The sequence below is a fragment of the Oculina patagonica genome, chromosome 11 (assembly GCF_052425735.1).
Source record: "Oculina patagonica isolate OP01 chromosome 11, crgOcupat, whole genome shotgun sequence".
In the NCBI taxonomy this organism is placed as follows: domain Eukaryota; kingdom Metazoa; phylum Cnidaria; class Anthozoa; order Scleractinia; family Oculinidae; genus Oculina; species Oculina patagonica.
In genome coordinates this window covers 22626346-22644288 of record NC_135768.1, presented here as the reverse complement: position 1 = coordinate 22644288, position 17943 = coordinate 22626346, and the positions used below count along the sequence as shown (strand labels likewise).

The window sequence follows — 17943 nt, the reverse complement described above, 5'->3', positions numbered from 1 at the left end:
TCATTAGTTGTCTAATTAACAATTAGACTACGAGCCCGAGTTTTATATTTAAACAATAGCGTGTTTCTGTAGAGGAAGTATCGGCTGATAGTTGCCCCGCGGAAATTTGATGTTCTTAAAACAAATATTAGCCCTCGAGTTCTTCGACAGAAACACTCTACTGTTAAATTATAGTTCACAACTAATTTTTCTCCGATTCTGATTGGTTTAAATTGATCACGTGATGAGATGGTGTTCGTCCGCCGGAGGGCACTATTAGCCCTTATAGTTCACCACAAAATTTTCTCAGATTCTGATTGGTTTAAATTGATCACGTGACGCGATAGTGTTCCTCCGCCGTATGGCAATATCAGCCCTTATAGTTCACCACTAAATTTTTTCCGATTCTGATTGGTTTAAATTGATCACGTGACGCGATAGTGTTCGTCCGCTGGAGGGGACTATCAGCCCATAGTGCCCTCCAAAGAAAAATGCCCGGATCGATAGTGCCCGCCCGTGACTGTTTTTTGTAAACAAGCGTGCCTGCTGACAAAAAAACCCAACCAAATTCACTGCATTTAGTGTGTTTCTCGTCTGGTTTTGTTTCGTTTGTTAAATTTCGGCTTTCAATTGAGTTTTTTATCCTGAAAAGTAAAAATAATTCACGATGCTCGTTTTTGCATGGGCTCACGGAAGAAAATTTAGTGGTGAACAATAAAGACAATAGAGTGTTTCTGTCTCGGAACTATCGGTCTGATAGTTGCCCCTTGGAAATTTGATGTTCTTTAAACTAGCATATTAGCGCTCGAAGCTTCGCTTCTCGGGCTAATATTTGTTTTAAGAACATCAAATATCCGCGGGGCAACTATCAGCCGATAGTTCCTCGACAGAAACACTATATTGTTTAAATAGAAAACAGAACCAATCAGATTCACGGATTTTCAATAGAACACGGCTGAGTTTCTACTAACATTATTTGTAGTAGAAAATATTCTAACCTTAAGGTACAGTAGTGTCCGTTAAGAGAGAGTTGACTGTACTTCGTTACTGAGATACTAAAAATTATTTTTAGAATGGACTTCTTCTTCTGCCCAGGCAAGGCCGCACGATTTATTTGCATCGTAATCAGCGAAAGCGAACATGGCGGCTATCATGAAAACACTTTGGTGTTTAATAAAGCTGGGAAAAGATTCACCTAAACTCCCTTCATTGATCTGCAGGTTTTGTTTTACAATATTTTAAAACATATAATTAATAGCTAACTCCATAAATATCATGTTAGGTACTTTACTACAAAGAACATTATTATACAAGTGACTATTATGCCGCCAAACACAATCCATTTGTCCTGTTGAGTAAAGAAACACGAAGCTTTGATTAGTTTATTTCACATACCGTAAAAACCTGCGTATAAGAACCTAGATTTTTCCAGCTTATATGTATCCTAAATAGGTTCTTATAGAAGTGGTATTAAGTGGGATTTTAGGCTACTTAGGTTCTTAAATAGGTTCTTAATTTGATAGGGAAACTAGCGACCAGCACAGATAACTACTACAGGGCATATGTAATATGGAATATATTGCTGTATTAAATAATTATCTAGAATACAGTTTAGATGATAACCAAACAGTAAATTTATCTTTCCAAAGTACTAGCATGCATGTCTAGGCTAAAATTCATTTACTACATATTTTCATCTGTGCCTTCATTTTTTTAAAATAAGAACCTATTGGAAATTTTAGCCTAAATAGGTTCTTATGAAAAGGGGATTTAAGATGAAAATTTTAGCCTAACAGGTTCTTAAATTTTAGGTTCTTATCACGGGTTTTTACTGTACTGTAAATTTTTTAAAAAAAGCACCCCAAAAAGTGTTAAGTGTCCCTATTTTAATAAAAGTGTTCAAGAAACTGCATGTGCTTTAAAAACTCTTTACATAGGCTGCATACATTACTACTTTATTGAGCTGCGATGAGCTTGAACTAACTCATCATAGCTCGCACAATTCCTTGAATATGTTATATGTGTAGTTATAGTGGATATGCTAAAATACCTGAGTGGCTCTCTTGTCAATTAATCTCATGACAGTATTGGAAAGTCCAAGAGTGCTGGCAATATCTAATATTCTCTTGTGAGCTCCCTGTTGATGTAAATCAGAAAGTCTCCTTTAACATAAAGACCTGGGGCTAAAATTCACTTAGTCAAAAATTATGGAAATTTTGATTAGGAGGTACCAACTCGAATTTGCTTAACTCAAACTCCCCTTGTCAAAACAAAACGTCATTTCCTTGGTTGGATTTTTGTCAGTCATTTGATTTCATGTTTAAATGACCCCCCGTCTTGAGCTCCTCGAAATCTTGAATGACTTTTCTTTTCCTTGGGACTTCAAGATGACCGGGTCCCTCTGTACTGTTTTGGCTTGCTCCAACAGAAAAAATTCTGAAAAAAATGGAAGTCTAAAAAGGTAGTCCTGTTTTTCTGGCTGCAATGTCCTGAATGGGTTGAGATGATCCACTGACATGTTTTCTGTCTCCTTTACCAGTTCCTGGCCTTAAGACAATGAAATTGTGACAGCCATCGGTTAATCCTCCCAAGGGGGGGGGGGGTGCTCGTCAGAATTTTTGAAAATAACCCCTAAAAGAGACCAATCTGAGCGTGGCTGAAGCTATTTTACACCCCTAAAAGATACCAAAAACCGGAAAAGAGAATTTATATTATTTTGTATATTTCTTTGTGTGTTAACCTAAACGAAACCCTGACGGCTAAAAATATTGCCATTTTGCCCAGAACACCCTAAGCGAGACCCAGAGTCCGAAATGTATACCCCTAAGCAAGCCGACGAGCATCCCCAACCTTTTCATATGGTAGTCCCCCCTCCCCTGCCCAGGTTGATCATAGGCCATTGGTGGGTTCCCATCATGCAATGTGCACTAGGAGATATTAATTGTGATCAAATGGAACAACTTTTCCCAGAAAGAAATTGCAACATAAAATTTTAGGATTTTTTTTCTATTTAGTGGAAAGCACCCAAGGATAGAAGTCCACTATTGATGTTGAATCACATGATTGGGATGTTGCACTTTAAATCAACGGCTCCTGAATGACTCCTGTCAATCAAGATTGTGTTAGGTTCATATCGCAGGCAACATTCTCCATCCATAAGCACTTTAAGGTGGCTCGTAATAGTTTAATCAGAATTAGACATGCCCGTCTTTGGTATTCTATCACAGCTTTACCAACAACCTTAAGGAAAATCTTTTAGCACAAATGTAAACAAGGATGACCAATGAAGAATTTGAGGTCATAGTGACGTCAAAATTTGTTGCCATGACAATGTCATATGAGGTTAAATATATACACAATTTTGGACCTTTTGAGGCTAAATGCGCAAAATGCGTTCGAATTGGCTCGCTAAAATAGGCCTTCATTGCAGGCTAGATATGAAAATAACTATGACATGAATTGAGAGGTGCAGTGGCCTAATGGTTAGCACGCTGGACTCCGAGTCGAATGGCCCAGGTTCGAGGCCTGGCCGGGGAGCTGTGAGTGTGTTCTTGGGCAAGACACTTCACTCTCATAGTGCCTCTCCCCACTCAGGTGTCTAAATGAGTACCGGCAAATTTACTGCTGGGGGTAACACTGGGATGGACTAGCATCCCATCCAGGGGGAGTAGCAATACTCCTAGTCGCTTAATGCTACAGAAACTGGGATAAGCTCCGTCTGTATGGGCCACATTGGCTCGGACACAGACTTTACCTTTACCATGACAATTATGAACATACTTTTAAAGTGAGACGCTGATCTCTTAAGCTTGTTAAAATGCTGGATCCACTACCCAGTAAATCACTTATTCCTCTGTCGGCATTTTCAAGGGCTGAGTGGTGTTGCAGGGCATGGTCTATCATGATGGATGTTTCACCGCTATTCTGAAAAATTTATGAAAAAATCAGACAAGCAAACATTCAAACACATAGCTGTGTACAGATGTTGTCAATTTTGAGTTTTTTTCTACATTTAGAACAAGAACGGCACAGCTGTGGATAAGAAAAAATATGTTCATGGTCAATTTTGAGTACTTCTTGCATTTAGAACAAGTACATAAAAATTACACTCTTTTATTATATGGTCTGTACGGCCCTGTGTGCTATTTCCTTGGAAAACCATATGAAACAAGGTTCCATATGAAGGCCGTATGCCTTGATCTGATGGGCCAGAAAAAGCCATATGGCCCTACTAGAAAAGCGCTTAGCTTACAACTGCCATGTGATGCCGTAATTTATCAAATACTGAAATGGAAATTTGTGTTCCATTTAATCACAGCTTGCAAGCCCATTAACAACTTACAGTAGTAAACCTCCTGTTGAGTAGTTCTTCTCTTTCTCTTTCTTCTTGTTCCTGTCAAAAAAGAAAACCCCTTGTAACTATGACAGCTTTTTGTGGACTGATTTAACACCAATTTTTTGGCCTCTCAGCTAGGTTTTGTTCCTGATCAAAACAAAATTAACACCTACCTTCATCATCTTGCGATGCTGGTAATTATTAAAGCCTGTTTTCAAGTGCCGTAAATCATATGTAAGTTGGTCCACTTTTCTGTGAAATAAAGATACGGGTATATGATGATTTTACCGTACATATTAATGTTGGTCCAATCTCCCAAAAGACTGGGAAGCATGGGATTAGCAAGATTGCTGGAATTGATCTCAACCACCAGAAATCTAAAATAACAACTTGGAAATGAGAAGTGTGTTAGCAAGACTTACATCCTGGCGCTTTGTTTCTTTTGTGGCGGCTCCTTGTTAATTAGGATGCTCAGACGCTCACAGTTGGACGACACTTGCTCCAAATTTTGTTCTATTTCTTGTTCAATGGCTGTACATACAAGGAAAATCAAATCTTTTCAGGATAACAAGCTACCGTAAACACCCGCGGATAAGCCGCACCCGCAGATAAGCCGCACCCTGAGTTTAACAACCCAAATGTTGGAAAAAAAGTTTTTTGAAAGTGAATCAAAGAAAATCCAAAGTCACGAGTCTTTAGGAAGTCTTCTTCATCGAACGTAAACTCAATGAACATTGAAACAGAAAAAACTTCAGTCTTACCCACAATTTGAGCTCTTTAATATAATGAAAGCCAACTCTGACATATGGTTGATCTTTTTCTGGCATTTGTTGACAGGTATTTCTTCATTCAACGCAGTTTTTCCATAGATTTTTGTGTCACAACAACAAGAACTTGCGTTTGCCGAACGTTTGTAGCTTAGTAACCAGGCATTTGATCGGACGCGAAATATGGGACTGGGGCGAAAACGAAAAGCAAAACAAGATGGCGATGGAGGCGTTCAGGTTTCGTGGCTATCATATCGACAAATTATGCATGCAATGGGAGCCATCTATTGGAGATAAACTTGTTGCATGAAGAGAGTTTCGTAATCAGTTCGACAAATTTTCCATCAAAGAGCAAAATGAGAAAGAAACAATTGGCCATCTTACTCATGAATACTCCTGGTATTTTCTCGCTCGTAAAGTATCAATATTACTGTTAAAGTTATAGGCCATTGTCGACACTGCAAACAGTATAGGAGCTGTCAAACTTGCAAAAGCAATGACTGCTATTCTCTTGTAGTTTTATGTTACATTAATTTACATAATTTTCCATAAATCAGCACCATTTCACAAAAATTTACGGCACCTTTTCCGAATGTTCCCCCAGATAAGCCGCACCCCCGCTTTCGAGCGAAAATTTTTGGCAAAAAGGTGCGGCTTATCCGCGGGTGTTTACGGTAATTAACAATTATTTCATGAGCGCACGTTGGATGTAAGATGGTAGATAGCTAACGAAGTGTGAAGTGCCAAGTTGGCTATAACGATCTCATATCAATCCAACAAGTGCAAGTGGAATAACTGTTTTATTAAAAACACCCAAAGAAATATCTCAGAATCTGCTACAAACATTGTCAAAAGTGTGTTGTTGTTTTTTTCTGCGAAAAAGGTCCATGGTATATGAGTCCAGATACCATGGTCAAGCTCAGAAACTCAGGAATTGCAAATCATTTACCATGGCTATTTTAACTATGTTGAAAGTGTGCATATTTGATAAAATATTTGAACTTGATATATGATCCTCCAAATACAATTACCTCTGTTGCTAATGTATCAGTCAATTCAAAAACCACCCATGCCCCCCACCCCCTGGGCAAACCCCCGGGCATTTGACTTTTTCAAAAACTTTTGGTCAAATTCCCCGCTATGTTGGCAGTTTAGGCAGTTAAATGCCCCACCAGTTAGGGCTTCACTGAGCGTCAAATTCCCCACACTTTTCAGATTTTAAAACAAAATGATTAACTACAACAAAAGGACGAAAACATTGATGTTTACTTTTGCTCCGTGTAGCTTGAAACCGCTCTTTCTAGCTCTGCTAATTTGTTACCTGCGAAGGGTTTCCTGAAGATACCTTATTGATACTGAGAAGAAAATTGTCTTCTGACAACAAATCCACAGTTAAATGTTTCTCTATGAAAGCAAAAAGGATACCGTAACAAAAACAAAGGTAGAATTGCGGAATAGCACGAGTACCCTGAACATTCGTAGTCGCAGTGAATGAATGGATGAGGAAATGCTTTAGCATGTGACCGCTGACTTGTTTCTTCGATGGTCAAATGCCCCACCTGGTGGGCGAAGTTTTGCGTCAAATTCCCGGCCGGCTATATGGAGCTAACCTCGAGTCAAATGCCCGGGGTATACCCAGTTGGGGGGGGGGGGGGGGGATGGGCGGTTTTGGAATTGACTGATACATAAGATTACAGGTACTCAGTTACACCAAATGCATTTTGATTTAAGTTATAATCTAGATGCTCTCAGCCAATGAGAAAATATATCATCCGCTGTGTAACACTGTCGATTGATAAATTTTCATTGATTGTCTAAATTTTAAGAGCGATATTTTAAATACCATATTTACCATTGAGTGAATCTGGATGCGCAGTGCTGAGTTTACTCAACAGTCCTTGAACTCCAACTATGAGTCTTAAAGAAGAAAATAAAACAAGCATTTCTTAAAACTCAAGATATTAACGCTAAGTCAGCATCGATGATATAATTTTACGATAAGTTTGTGTAATTTAGTGATGTTTGTACGTTCACCAAGAAACATAGCAAAGATAAAACAACTTACCGATTTGTCTCTTGATAAAGATTGTCCATCATTTAACACTGCTACCTTACTGATTGAAATCCACGGGATGTGAACAAGCTGAAAGTGTAAAACAATCTATTCGACAAAATTTTTCAAGTGTATTCCGCCATCTTGTTTTCATATCTTCTTCCGCTGACACGAAACACAGGACACGTCATAACTCGCTTCAGGCTCCCTCTTTTTTCGGCATTTTTGTGACATTTGTCACGCAATACCGCTAAGAACAACTGAGGCGGGACGAGCCGGAATCGAACATCAAAATACCGACCTGGAAAAATTGCGAAAGAAAAGCCCTGTGCTTAAATTTGCTCAAAGTCACTTATAGTGGGAGAGAGGAGGGTCTTTTTTCAGATGTAAATTTGGGTTTCAAGAATCTTTTGGTTTTTGGGATACTGTGACTGAAATCAAACAAAGTATATCTCTCTAACCGTAGCCCAAAACAAGTTATACAGTATCTCTGAGCGTTCTCCTTAAAAAAAAACGTAAAATACCTAAACAAGCCTTACAATAGCTATAAGCCCATTGAATTACATTCCAGGGGGTTTATTGTCGGTAGGATTTTTTTTTGGAGATTTGGGATCTTATTTTGGGGGTGGGAGTATGGGGGCTTATTTATGAATACGGTTCAGCGGCGGAGAGCGCGGGCGCAAAACGAAAAGTATACGCTAAACTACCTGTTCTGCAGGCAAGGGGGGGAACGATGATGATGTTAAAGGATGTCTCTTGGCTTCTCCTGGGCAACTTGTTCCGGACAGGTGTCACAGTGATATGTGTATCCCCGTACACATATCGCTAGTGATTTGTGTATCCCCGGTAGGGATACACAAAACACTGAAGACTGAATAATTTACACGCTGGCGATTGATGAAGTTTTCAATTTTATGAAGAATAAACTTCAGGAGTATTTTGGCGAGCAATATTAATCTGTTGTCGAACGAGGTGGTTTGCTAAATTTGTCACGACTGCAGCAACGGGAGAAAATATATATTAGAACGATGCCGTCACGCCGTTTAATAATGCGCGCGATCAGTTGAAATAATGCCAGTTCTGAGTTGTATATGGATAGAGATTCCACAAGCCGAGTGCTGTGTGGCATCGGTCTGCTGTGACCTGTTTCGAAGTAATCTACAGCTAACACAGGAGTTTTACGATAAAGAAGGGAAAATCCAGTCAGTCGATCGCGAGGTAAAGAACTCGCGTGATGAATCAAGACTGTACCCTGAGATACTGCTTAATGGAAAAATACATCCTTACTTAATAATTTACATTGCAAGATATTTAAGCCTTATTTGCAAAAACTCGTGAATTTATTTTGAGTTCTTCTTGCTCTGCTAGCTTTGAATTTACAAGCAAAGCTAAAATGAAGTTGTCACTTACACTGTTCAATATGACTTGGCGGGATGTGTCGAGCGAAAATATCATTTCGCAATTCCACTCTTGTTTACAACATGATCATGACACGCAAAATAAGCTAATTTTCAAATCTGTATTTTGTAAACAAAAATCTTCCCCATAAATTAAACATAAGAACATAGAATAAAAATTTTAAGGTATAAGAGGGGTGGGGGGTAGGGGATACACATATCACTGGCCGCCATATTGGAGGAGATACACATATCACGGGGATACACGTATCACTGTGACACCGGAACAAATGAAGAAACCAGCTTCAATGTTATAAATAGCTATGTGAATTCGTAATGTTGATGATGATGATGATGATTATGATGATAATGATGATGATGATGACGACGAAAACGAAAACGCGTGGACGAGACCTCAATTCCGTCAAGGTTTCGGCAGTTAGGAAACAATGACAAAAACATGGAGACAAAATTCAAGACTGTGGTTTCAATTAAACATTTATTGTATTAGCTACCTAAACTGCCACTGCTATGTACAAATTATCAGTAGAAATACATTGTCCAAACATATTTACTGTATATTGAAAATAGTTAACTAGCATTTCGCATTGCATTTATAATTCACTATTTAAAAGTTTACAGTTTTCCTGGCTCATATAAAACTGGCATTACTAAAATATGATCTACGTGTAAATTTATTTTAAGCTGCGAGAATTTTGGTTTTAAACTTGTTAAAAAAATACTCTTCACACTTCAAACGTGAACAGAAATTTCGGTCAGTTATGACTGTTTTCTGTTTCAATCTCCACCATTTATAATTGTTTACAGTTTACTAGTATTGCGTTTGTATTTTTGTTTCAGTCCATTATTTAGTTTTATTTGGTTTAATTACCACTTTGTAACAGAATCACAGCGAGTCCTACTTTTGAGTGTAACGCAACGCTTCGTTGGTTAGAAGCGTTGCGTGACACCCACGTAACGGCTGGCATGCAAAGCATACTTGAAGACTATGTAAGCATTTACGTCTCCTCAGAACTCCAAGACAGTTATTTTGCACAATTTCGATAGTGGGCTAAATGTCACCTAAAGCCACAATTTTTCCTTATTGCATAAATGGTATTTTCTTTTTTTAGCAAAGTCTTACATCGGAAAAAAGGATGATTATTAATATATAAATTTATGTTTTCGGTCAGTAATTAGCAGTAACAATATAAATTATTTCATCCACTGTAAAGGGATGTACTGAAAATATTTTTACAGCGTATACCAAGAAAAAAATAGCACTTATAAGCTCATAAAGTAACGAAATAGATCCTTCAACATTCCTCAAAGGAATATGCGCTTATACCTAGTCTCCTTCGCAGCCGTTTGTTTGTCACTCAAACAGCCTTCGCAGCCGTTTATTTGTCACGCAACGCTCCACTCTTTGGGGAGCGTCCATACCCCCCCCCCCCCCGGGCTGCGAAGGAGACTACTAGCTTATACCCCGAGAAAACTAGCCTTTAATTTTTATCTGTAAAGTAGCGTCATATTTACAGATGATGCACTTAGTGCATAACCTTCAAAACAGATACGAATATAAATTTTCAAAGAGCTTCGTCAAGGCTTGCGCATCCTAAAAAAATTTCGTCGTCTGCACCCGTCTCAATCTTTCTCAATTTTTACCATCCTTGTTCCTTTTTGGTTAATTTCTTTGGTATTTTTCTACATTTGTAAGCTAATATTTTGAGAATTTCTTTAATTTGAAGTGATTTTGTACAACATAATACATGATGCCAAAGCTCATTCAAATTTTAAAGTAGACTGCCACTAATACGATCAGCATTTTTTAATTCTAAAATATTTCCGTTATTGGGTTCACTGGGAACATACCCTCTCCCCTCACCCTGGGTTATTAAAATGTTAACCTAGGGTTTAATTTTCTTATTTAAATAAGTTTCAAACCATTATGTCATAGCTACATAACTCGAGACCGAAGCACCAAAAAAAATTACCCCAAAATTAATACTGATTTTTAACAATTATGAATTCAAAGTAGAGTCCGATATCTACATTTCGACAGCTTGAACCCGTGGGATTTAAAATCCCCCTCGGGATATCCGCCATACTTTAGATCCATTTCCCCAGGAGAAGTTTACTTGTGTGTGGGTTTATTGCTTGCCAGAATGTAAAGGTTACACGGCGCATTTGGTTGATCTGAAGGTCTGCTTTCAACCACTGCAATGCTATAGAAAGAAAGAAAAAATAATTGTACATACCGTAAATGATCCAATAAACGCCCGGGGCGTCTATGAAATTGTAGGGGTCCTAGGAGGGGCGTTGAATAGATATGAGGCGTTTATTAGAGAGGGGCGTTTATTTCACTTTTCTTGTAACAGCGTCAACGAAACAAATCAGACGCGTAGTTTGCTCGCGAAGTAAGATAGAAAACAGAGCTTGTGAGTAGAAGACAAATCTATTCTGTGCTAATGCAAAGCCTGGAGATGTCGTTCATAGTTGGATATCGATGTCTTCATTGTCAACGATGTTGGCATTGTTGACCTCTTTGATGTCCGAGTCAAGCAAGAAATTAAATAAATTGCGTGATTTTACTCTATGGTGCGAGTGGGTTTTGAGGCGATTCTTGGAGGGGGCGTCTATAAGACACGGGGCGTTTATTAGAGGGGGCAATACGAACATTACACCTTAAAGGGGGCGTTTATTAGATACGAGGCGATTATTTGAGAGTGGGCTTCTATTAGATCATTTAAGGTAAGTACTGTCTTGTTGAAAAGGAATGAAGGTGAGATTAACACCAGCATAAAGCCTAGTTTACCCGAACAATTTTTATGTGACAATTTTTATTTGCTTGTGTACATGAGAAAAATTGGTCAATTTTTAAGTGGCATATATATTTGTTGACAAGCTGGCGAATTAGCATTTATGTGACAAATAAATAAAGCTGTGACATAGGAAAGTTGCTCGTGTAGACGACTCGTCACATAAAATGTGGCAAATATTGCGTCAGCATATGTAGTTCCCAGTCTCCCAATCTCCCACTCAGCACTGTGCGCGCGTATCTCTGTGCGTATCTCTGCTGTCCAAGGACATTAATGGCGCACTAAACATTGGACTGCTGACAAAAAAATTGTTGTGTCATCTTCATGATTAAATATATTTGTCACATAAAAATTGCCCTTGTAAACCCGGCTTAAGTCACGGGTATGTTCATGATTTTTTCCTCACCTTTCACATCCTAGGAGTCTAAACGTCCGCCTGGGATCGTTCATCTCAACATTCACCTAATATAAACAAAATACCACCAGCTTTAGAAACACAGTGACTAGAAAACAAACAAGAACTTCCCCTGAACAGGACAAGCAAGCCCGTGTCACGCAAGGCAAAAACGTCACGCTCTGGGACGCGGAGGTTTACGTTGCGTGACGTTTTCAGCGGCAACTACAAAGATCTGTTCAATACAAAAGAGGGTCTCATCACAAAAGGTCAACGAACTGACGCAATATACCTTGCCACTGTGAAGACTTCTTCCTTGTAATCCATGTTCATGGAAGGCCAGTACACTACCTTGTAAACATACTGAAAAACAAAGAGAAGAGAAGTAAAGAGCTTTAACTTGCACTGTCATACAAGAAACTCACAAGAACGTTTTTTGGACCTAAAGTTCAAGGACTTTTCCAAGGACACATTACTGAAATCTGTACAATAATGCTCTATAAGAACCCTACAATTTTATAACAATAAGGAAATGTTAGAGTTAAGTTGACTTTTATACTTTTAACTTTTGTATACTCACCTACAGATTCTGGCTTGATGTCGAACTGAATTTCTGACATTTGTCTTCTAAACTGTTTGGTTTTCCCTTCAAGATTCACAAACCTAACCATATCTGATCACAAGAGTTAAGTGGAAGACAACGCATATGACTGTCATTTAAATCCTTGTTGAACAGTTATCACAAAGAAATGATAAAAATAATCTTCAGTCTGTGGATGAAACCCCATTGTGTGACCATTATGAAAGCTACTGAGCACTACTTTCACGTGGTACTGTTTATTATGCTGAACAAGGTGGTTGTAAATTTTGAGTGTGTGGATGAAACCTTACTGTGTGACCATTCAAATGAAAGCTATTGAGCAGTACATTCATGTGGTACTGTTTATTATGCTGAACAAGGTGGTTCTAACTTTTAAGTCTGTGGATGAAACCCTAGTGTGTGACCATTCAAATGAAAGCTACTGAACAGTATTTTCATGTGGCGCAACTGTCCGCTATGGCATGCTCTCCGGGAATGGGGGAGGGGGAGGTGAATGGGTTTAAGAAATTTAACAGAAATACTACCAACTACTGTATACTAGCAAAGTAAGAGGAATGGTACTATTAAATGCTACAAGAACGGTGTCTTTTTCCAAGTGGTCAACAGTATCAATGTCAAGCTTTTTTCCTGTAGAAATTAAACAAACAGTAAAAGAATAGTCAGATATCTATTTTCAATAAAATCATGAATTCCAAATAGGCTTCATATATTGAATCAACAACATAGAGAGATTTTCATTAAGTGTCGAAAGAAATTCACGTTTTCTTTGGTTTTGCATTACTTCGCTTAGTGATTGGTTTAAAAAAACTCACGCCATTTTCTCAACCAATCAGAAGTGAAACCAAAACCAATCGTGACTCGCTCGCGCACGTTTTCTCATGCTTCGCATGATCTACATGTATTTAGAGTTTTGATTGTTTCAATGGATCGTCTGTGTCTTTTGTGATTGGCCAGAGTGATAACTTTGGTTTTGGTTTTATGACACTCAAATGAAAACCGATCTAAACACACATAATTATACTTTACCTTCAGGTAGTTCAGTAAACCAGTTGGACAAAGAGTTCAAATTAACACATTCAAAATAAAGGTTGCCATCCGATCTAAAAAGACAGAAACAATCATTATAAGCAGAGGAACAGTGGAGTTACCACAATGTTTTGATTTGGTGTTCTGCCCCATTAGGCGGGAGCATATCCTGGTTTCTGTAACTTGAAGCGACTAGAAGTATTTTTACTCTCCCCTGGATGGGATGCTAGTCCATCACAGGGTTACCCCCCAGCAGTAAATTTGCCAATACCCATTAACAAAGCTGGGTGAAAAGAGGCACTGCGAGAGTAGAGTCTTCAACCACCCCCCCCCCCCCTCCTCCCCCCTCCAAAAAATGCTTTGGCCAGGGCTCGAACCCAGACCACTCGATCTAAAGTCCAGCGCACTAACCATAATGCCACCAAGCTATTTTGCGAGCTCAGCAAATCCATGATTACTTTCTTAAAGGGGCAGTATGACGAGAAGTCTTCTAAGTTATTTTGGGTAAACTATGCTAGAACTGCGGGGCTGCACTCAATGATCAACAAAACAACCTTTAAAAAAATAAAAGCAAGGCATAAATTCATTTTCCAAGGTGTGAATAAACCGTAACCGATGGTTTCATGTGATTCTTCCAAGAAACACTGTCAAACTTGACACCTCGCCCGACTTTTCAAGTCTTAGGTCACTTTTTCCCTACTTATCCATAGCCACACCACTTTTAAACAATTTTCATGGCTGATAAAATACATTATAGCAAGGCCAGATGCCTTTTAGCGGATTATTTCAAATTAATACCAATACCAAAACATTCATTGGATTTTAAAGTAGTACTAAATCTCGGTGACTCTGCCCTTTAAATCAAAGGAAAAAAGCCCTTCATCCTCACAAGAGTAAAGCTGACTACACTCACGTTTCTCGTACTCCAACACATATCAGTGGATATTCCAGATCTTGTTTTATTAGCGGCTCAAACAGAGGTGGCGGTGATGGGATATCTACATCATAATACTGCAAATGACAGGCAAAAATAAACACTTAAAACACTATACGCATATCTTACTAAACTGTTAAGTGTGTCAGTGTATCATTGATGTACAAGTAATTTGGTGAGACCGTAGGGCGAGTAACAAAAATAAAACAATGATAAAGATTGAATGTTCCCGTTTATTATGTCGTGAGTGTGGGACAAAGAAAAAATCTGAGTTCCCGACAAAAATCGAACCCATGGCCTCCCAGATACCGGTTGGGCGTTCTAACTACTTAGCTATGAGAGACTCGTGGTGAGCTGGGCCATTTACTAGGTTGATAAGCGACACGCGTCCTACATACTGCTAGGATCAGCAAAGTCAAAAGCATCAAGCGTGTAATAAATAATAAAGATGGTAAATCAAAACTAAAAATTTTAAATGAAACAAAACGAGGAATAAAGATGTACAAACTAACAGGTGAATCAAGCCAGGTGTTGTCTAAGAGCTTTATTATCTAAAGGAAATCCAAACTCGGTGTATGGTATTAGGTCAGGAAAACTAAAACTAGCATCCTACAAAAACAAATACATGTATTTTGTGGGATATTTGTCAGTAATGACACAGTGCTAAAGATTACCTGAACTTTCATGAATCTGCCCCACGGCTCATACCACTGATAGAGAAAAACGCTCTTTTGTAACGCCACACAAAGATATACTTGGCTATTGTACGGGTTATTTACTGCAAAAAAAAGTCAGGTTTAGTTTTCTTGAAGTGACACTACATATTATACCCTCAAATAAAATCCACAAAATAAATGCAAGCAAATCATTAATGCATGCAAAAAGGGGTGGTAGCCTGTGAACGCAGACATATTTGCGGCTGCCATTTCTCAGTAATTCTGAAGAACAGCTCCCCGTAACCGACTGTCGGTCGACTGTTGGTCTTTTGTCGGTCGTCTGTCGGCCGATAGTCGGCCGTTTGTCGTCCGTCTGTCAGCCGTCTGTTGGCCGTTTGTCGGCCGGCTGTCAGTCGTCTGTCACCTGCCGACAGGTTTTGGCTATGATGTCGGCCAACTGTCGACTGACAGCCGGCCGACAGGCGGTGATGTGTCGGTAAGGTGTCGGTAAATACGGAAATATGTCTGGGTTCGCAGGCTAAAGTGGTGGTAACTGCCCACTACTTTGCAATGTAAGACAGCAGTCTCTTGGGCAGTTTGCCCCATAAATTGCAAATCCAAGAAGAACACACTGTCTTACCAATACAACACTTTGAACAGCCTCTTGTTTCTGAAATTCTATTGTTCCTTTTAAGAGAAAAAGAAGAAAATAATATTATTTTCAGTATAATTTTAATAAAATGTTGTGATGTGTTATTTTTTCTATTCTTGTAGCCAGACTTGTATTAGCAAAACTACTTGAACCTGTTGTTTTTCAAACTTGACACATTAAGGTGGCTCAACTGGATTTTCAAGGGGCAACACCGCTCAAGTTTGCGAATTAACTACGTCGCCATTAACAGTGCTATCGAAAAACGATCACCACAGTTGTATTAGATAAAGATGAAATTTTTTCATGACCAGTGTTTTATTGGCATCGAACGCACGCTCATCAAATTCTTTTTTCTCGCAATCGACCAAAGCAATCCCCACCACTGTTTTCCCACGATTTTAAATGGAATCAAACTACTATAAGATGAAATTGCAATTCACAAGCGCTTCGTTTTCTTTAGATATTACCCCATTTTCTCGTTAGTATGTTTTTGACTGTATTTATAGCCCTGAAAACTTCATCCCCAAATATTTCGAAAACGCTCTCATAGAATTTGTTCAAACTTTGCCAACATCGAGGCAGCCATATGTGGTACAAGCTCCTTTGAGCGATTTTCGAAAAAATCTCCTGGTGCCGAGGAATACGAGCAAACGTAAAAAACGTAATGACGTCATTTCGTTGCTATGGCAACTCCGATGCCAATAAAACACTGGTCATGAAAAAATTTCATCTTTATCTAATACAACTGTGGTGATCGTTTTTCGATAGCACTGTTAATGGCGACGTAGTTTATTCTCAAACTTGAGCGGTGTTACCCCTTGAAAATCCAGTTGAGCCACCTTAAGTACCGGTACATTTATGTATGTGTATTTCTTAATGCGACATGTTAACATAAGCAGAGATTGCCCTTTTCATTCACTGTTAAGGGAGCTTACATGCATACATTGCAGCAAAATCCTCTTGATAATTTTTACGAGTGTGATTTATGACCTACCTTGTTACTGTAGCAAAAAATGCCTGTTGTCTGTCATGAAGAGTTTCTAAATTGTGCATGTACACACAGCTGGGAGAACCTGATAACACAAGTCAGATTAAGAACAATCAACAGTCAAAATCTCCTTACAACATTAATACACTGACAAGCAGACATGTGATGCGAATATAGAAAATCATCAGCTAAAGACTATTGTCTTGATATAACACAAAATTCTCACAACTAACATTAAAAGAAATGCATGGGAATAAGTAAGGAGAAAGTATATTCTGAGCAATAAGATAAGATTAAGTGGTATAATACCTTGAAGTGACACCATCACATTTTGAAAAACTGACAGCCATGTACACCTTTTAGCACAAACCTGAAACAACCAAAAGAGGAACTAATCAGTTGACAATTATTTTCCAATGGTTTCAGCAAGAAATTAAATAAATTAAAATTTCACTTTAGAAAACTAACCATACCGTCCCATGGTTTTTGGCAGGATGTTGCTATAGCAACAAACAGATGTACCCCTTTCCATATATGATTGGATACTATCATTAATGAAGTAGGATTATAGGCATGTAATGTGTGCAAAGGGCTACAGCAACATACCATCGATTGCATCTACCTGTGAACACGCGCTTAAAACATGTTTTCAAATGATGTTAAACGTCTGCATTTCAGATGTCAAACTTGAAGTTTAGCAGACCGTAACACAAACTTTTGCACTCAAAATACTCACCATAAACACTGAGTACAGGAGAAACTTTACACTAGAAATGATTCAAGTGAGCCGTGTATGCATATCGACACAGATCAGCATCAGTTTCTCAGAAAAAGTCTCTATATCTAATCTTTCCGCCATTTCGAAACCGGAATTTGTTGAACTTTCGGCACAAAAGTTGCCGTTACGGTCTGCTCAACTTCAAAGTTTGACACTTGAAACACTGACGTTTGACGTCACGTGAAAACATGTTTTTAGTGCGTGCGTTCACAGGTAGATGGAATCGACGGTAGCCTTGGCAGGGCTCATGTCCTCTACATGCACTGTGCCTATGATGTTAGGTTACACTTGAAACGCAATTTTCCAACAAGGGACCAAGTGCTCTGTTGGGCTTTTATTAACAACACTATACAAAACCACAAAGAAGCTGAAAGTTTTTGGAGCTCCCTAATATTTTGTCATGCAATGTTATTGTATGTTTAATGTTAATTAGTGTCCTACATTAGTACACTTTAAAATCCATTAAATGCAGAACTTGTGCACATTCCCATATACAAAAACCTCACATTTTCAGTGTGACTATTACAAAACACATAATAATTTGGTGAAGCAAAAATTTCCCT

The 17943-nt window shown here is 38.6% G+C and overlaps 2 protein-coding genes across 2 annotated transcripts in view; both read right to left on the bottom strand.

Annotated features, from left to right (window-relative positions):
* Positions 1-539: 539 nt before the first annotated feature.
* On the bottom strand, positions 540-7301 carry LOC144630719 (Golgi SNAP receptor complex member 2-like). Its single transcript, XM_078489097.1, has 8 exons — positions 7148-7301; positions 6935-6999; positions 4738-4846; positions 4489-4567; positions 4322-4372; positions 3760-3903; positions 2030-2116; positions 540-1327 (listed from the first exon to the last, which is right to left on the bottom strand). The coding sequence occupies exons 1-8, from the start codon at positions 7177-7179 to the stop codon at positions 1253-1255; spliced, it is 642 nt and encodes a 213-aa protein (XP_078345223.1). The 5' UTR covers positions 7180-7301; the 3' UTR covers positions 540-1252.
* Positions 7302-9004: 1703 nt separating this feature from the next.
* LOC144630682 (mitogen-activated protein kinase kinase kinase kinase 5-like) overlaps positions 9005-17943 on the bottom strand; it is a 32068-nt gene continuing 23129 nt past the window's right edge. The window contains exons 22-32 of the mRNA XM_078489055.1: positions 16912-16972; positions 16609-16687; positions 15603-15649; positions 14981-15084; positions 14286-14383; positions 13373-13446; positions 12908-12973; positions 12326-12418; positions 12038-12108; positions 11758-11813; positions 9005-10757 (exon numbers count right to left, since the gene is read on the bottom strand). Coding sequence (XP_078345181.1) covers positions 10667-10757; positions 11758-11813; positions 12038-12108; positions 12326-12418; positions 12908-12973; positions 13373-13446; positions 14286-14383; positions 14981-15084; positions 15603-15649; positions 16609-16687; positions 16912-16972 — 840 coding nt within the window. The 3' untranslated portion in view covers positions 9005-10666. The remainder of the gene's footprint in view (positions 10758-11757; positions 11814-12037; positions 12109-12325; positions 12419-12907; positions 12974-13372; positions 13447-14285; positions 14384-14980; positions 15085-15602; positions 15650-16608; positions 16688-16911; positions 16973-17943) is intronic.

Excerpts from the sequence above, each read along its gene's own strand:
- LOC144630719 (XM_078489097.1), bottom strand. The coding sequence starts at position 7,179 with ATGATGGACAATCTTTATCAAGAGACAAATCG. Across the intron at positions 3,904-4,321 it reads TCAACAGGAGGTTTACTACT|AATAGCGGTGAAACATCCAT; the intron begins GTAAGTTGTTAA and ends TAAATTTTTCAG. Across the intron at positions 1,328-2,029 it reads TTGACAAGAGAGCCACTCAG|GACAAATGGATTGTGTTTGG; the intron begins GTATTTTAGCAT and ends TTTACTCAACAG.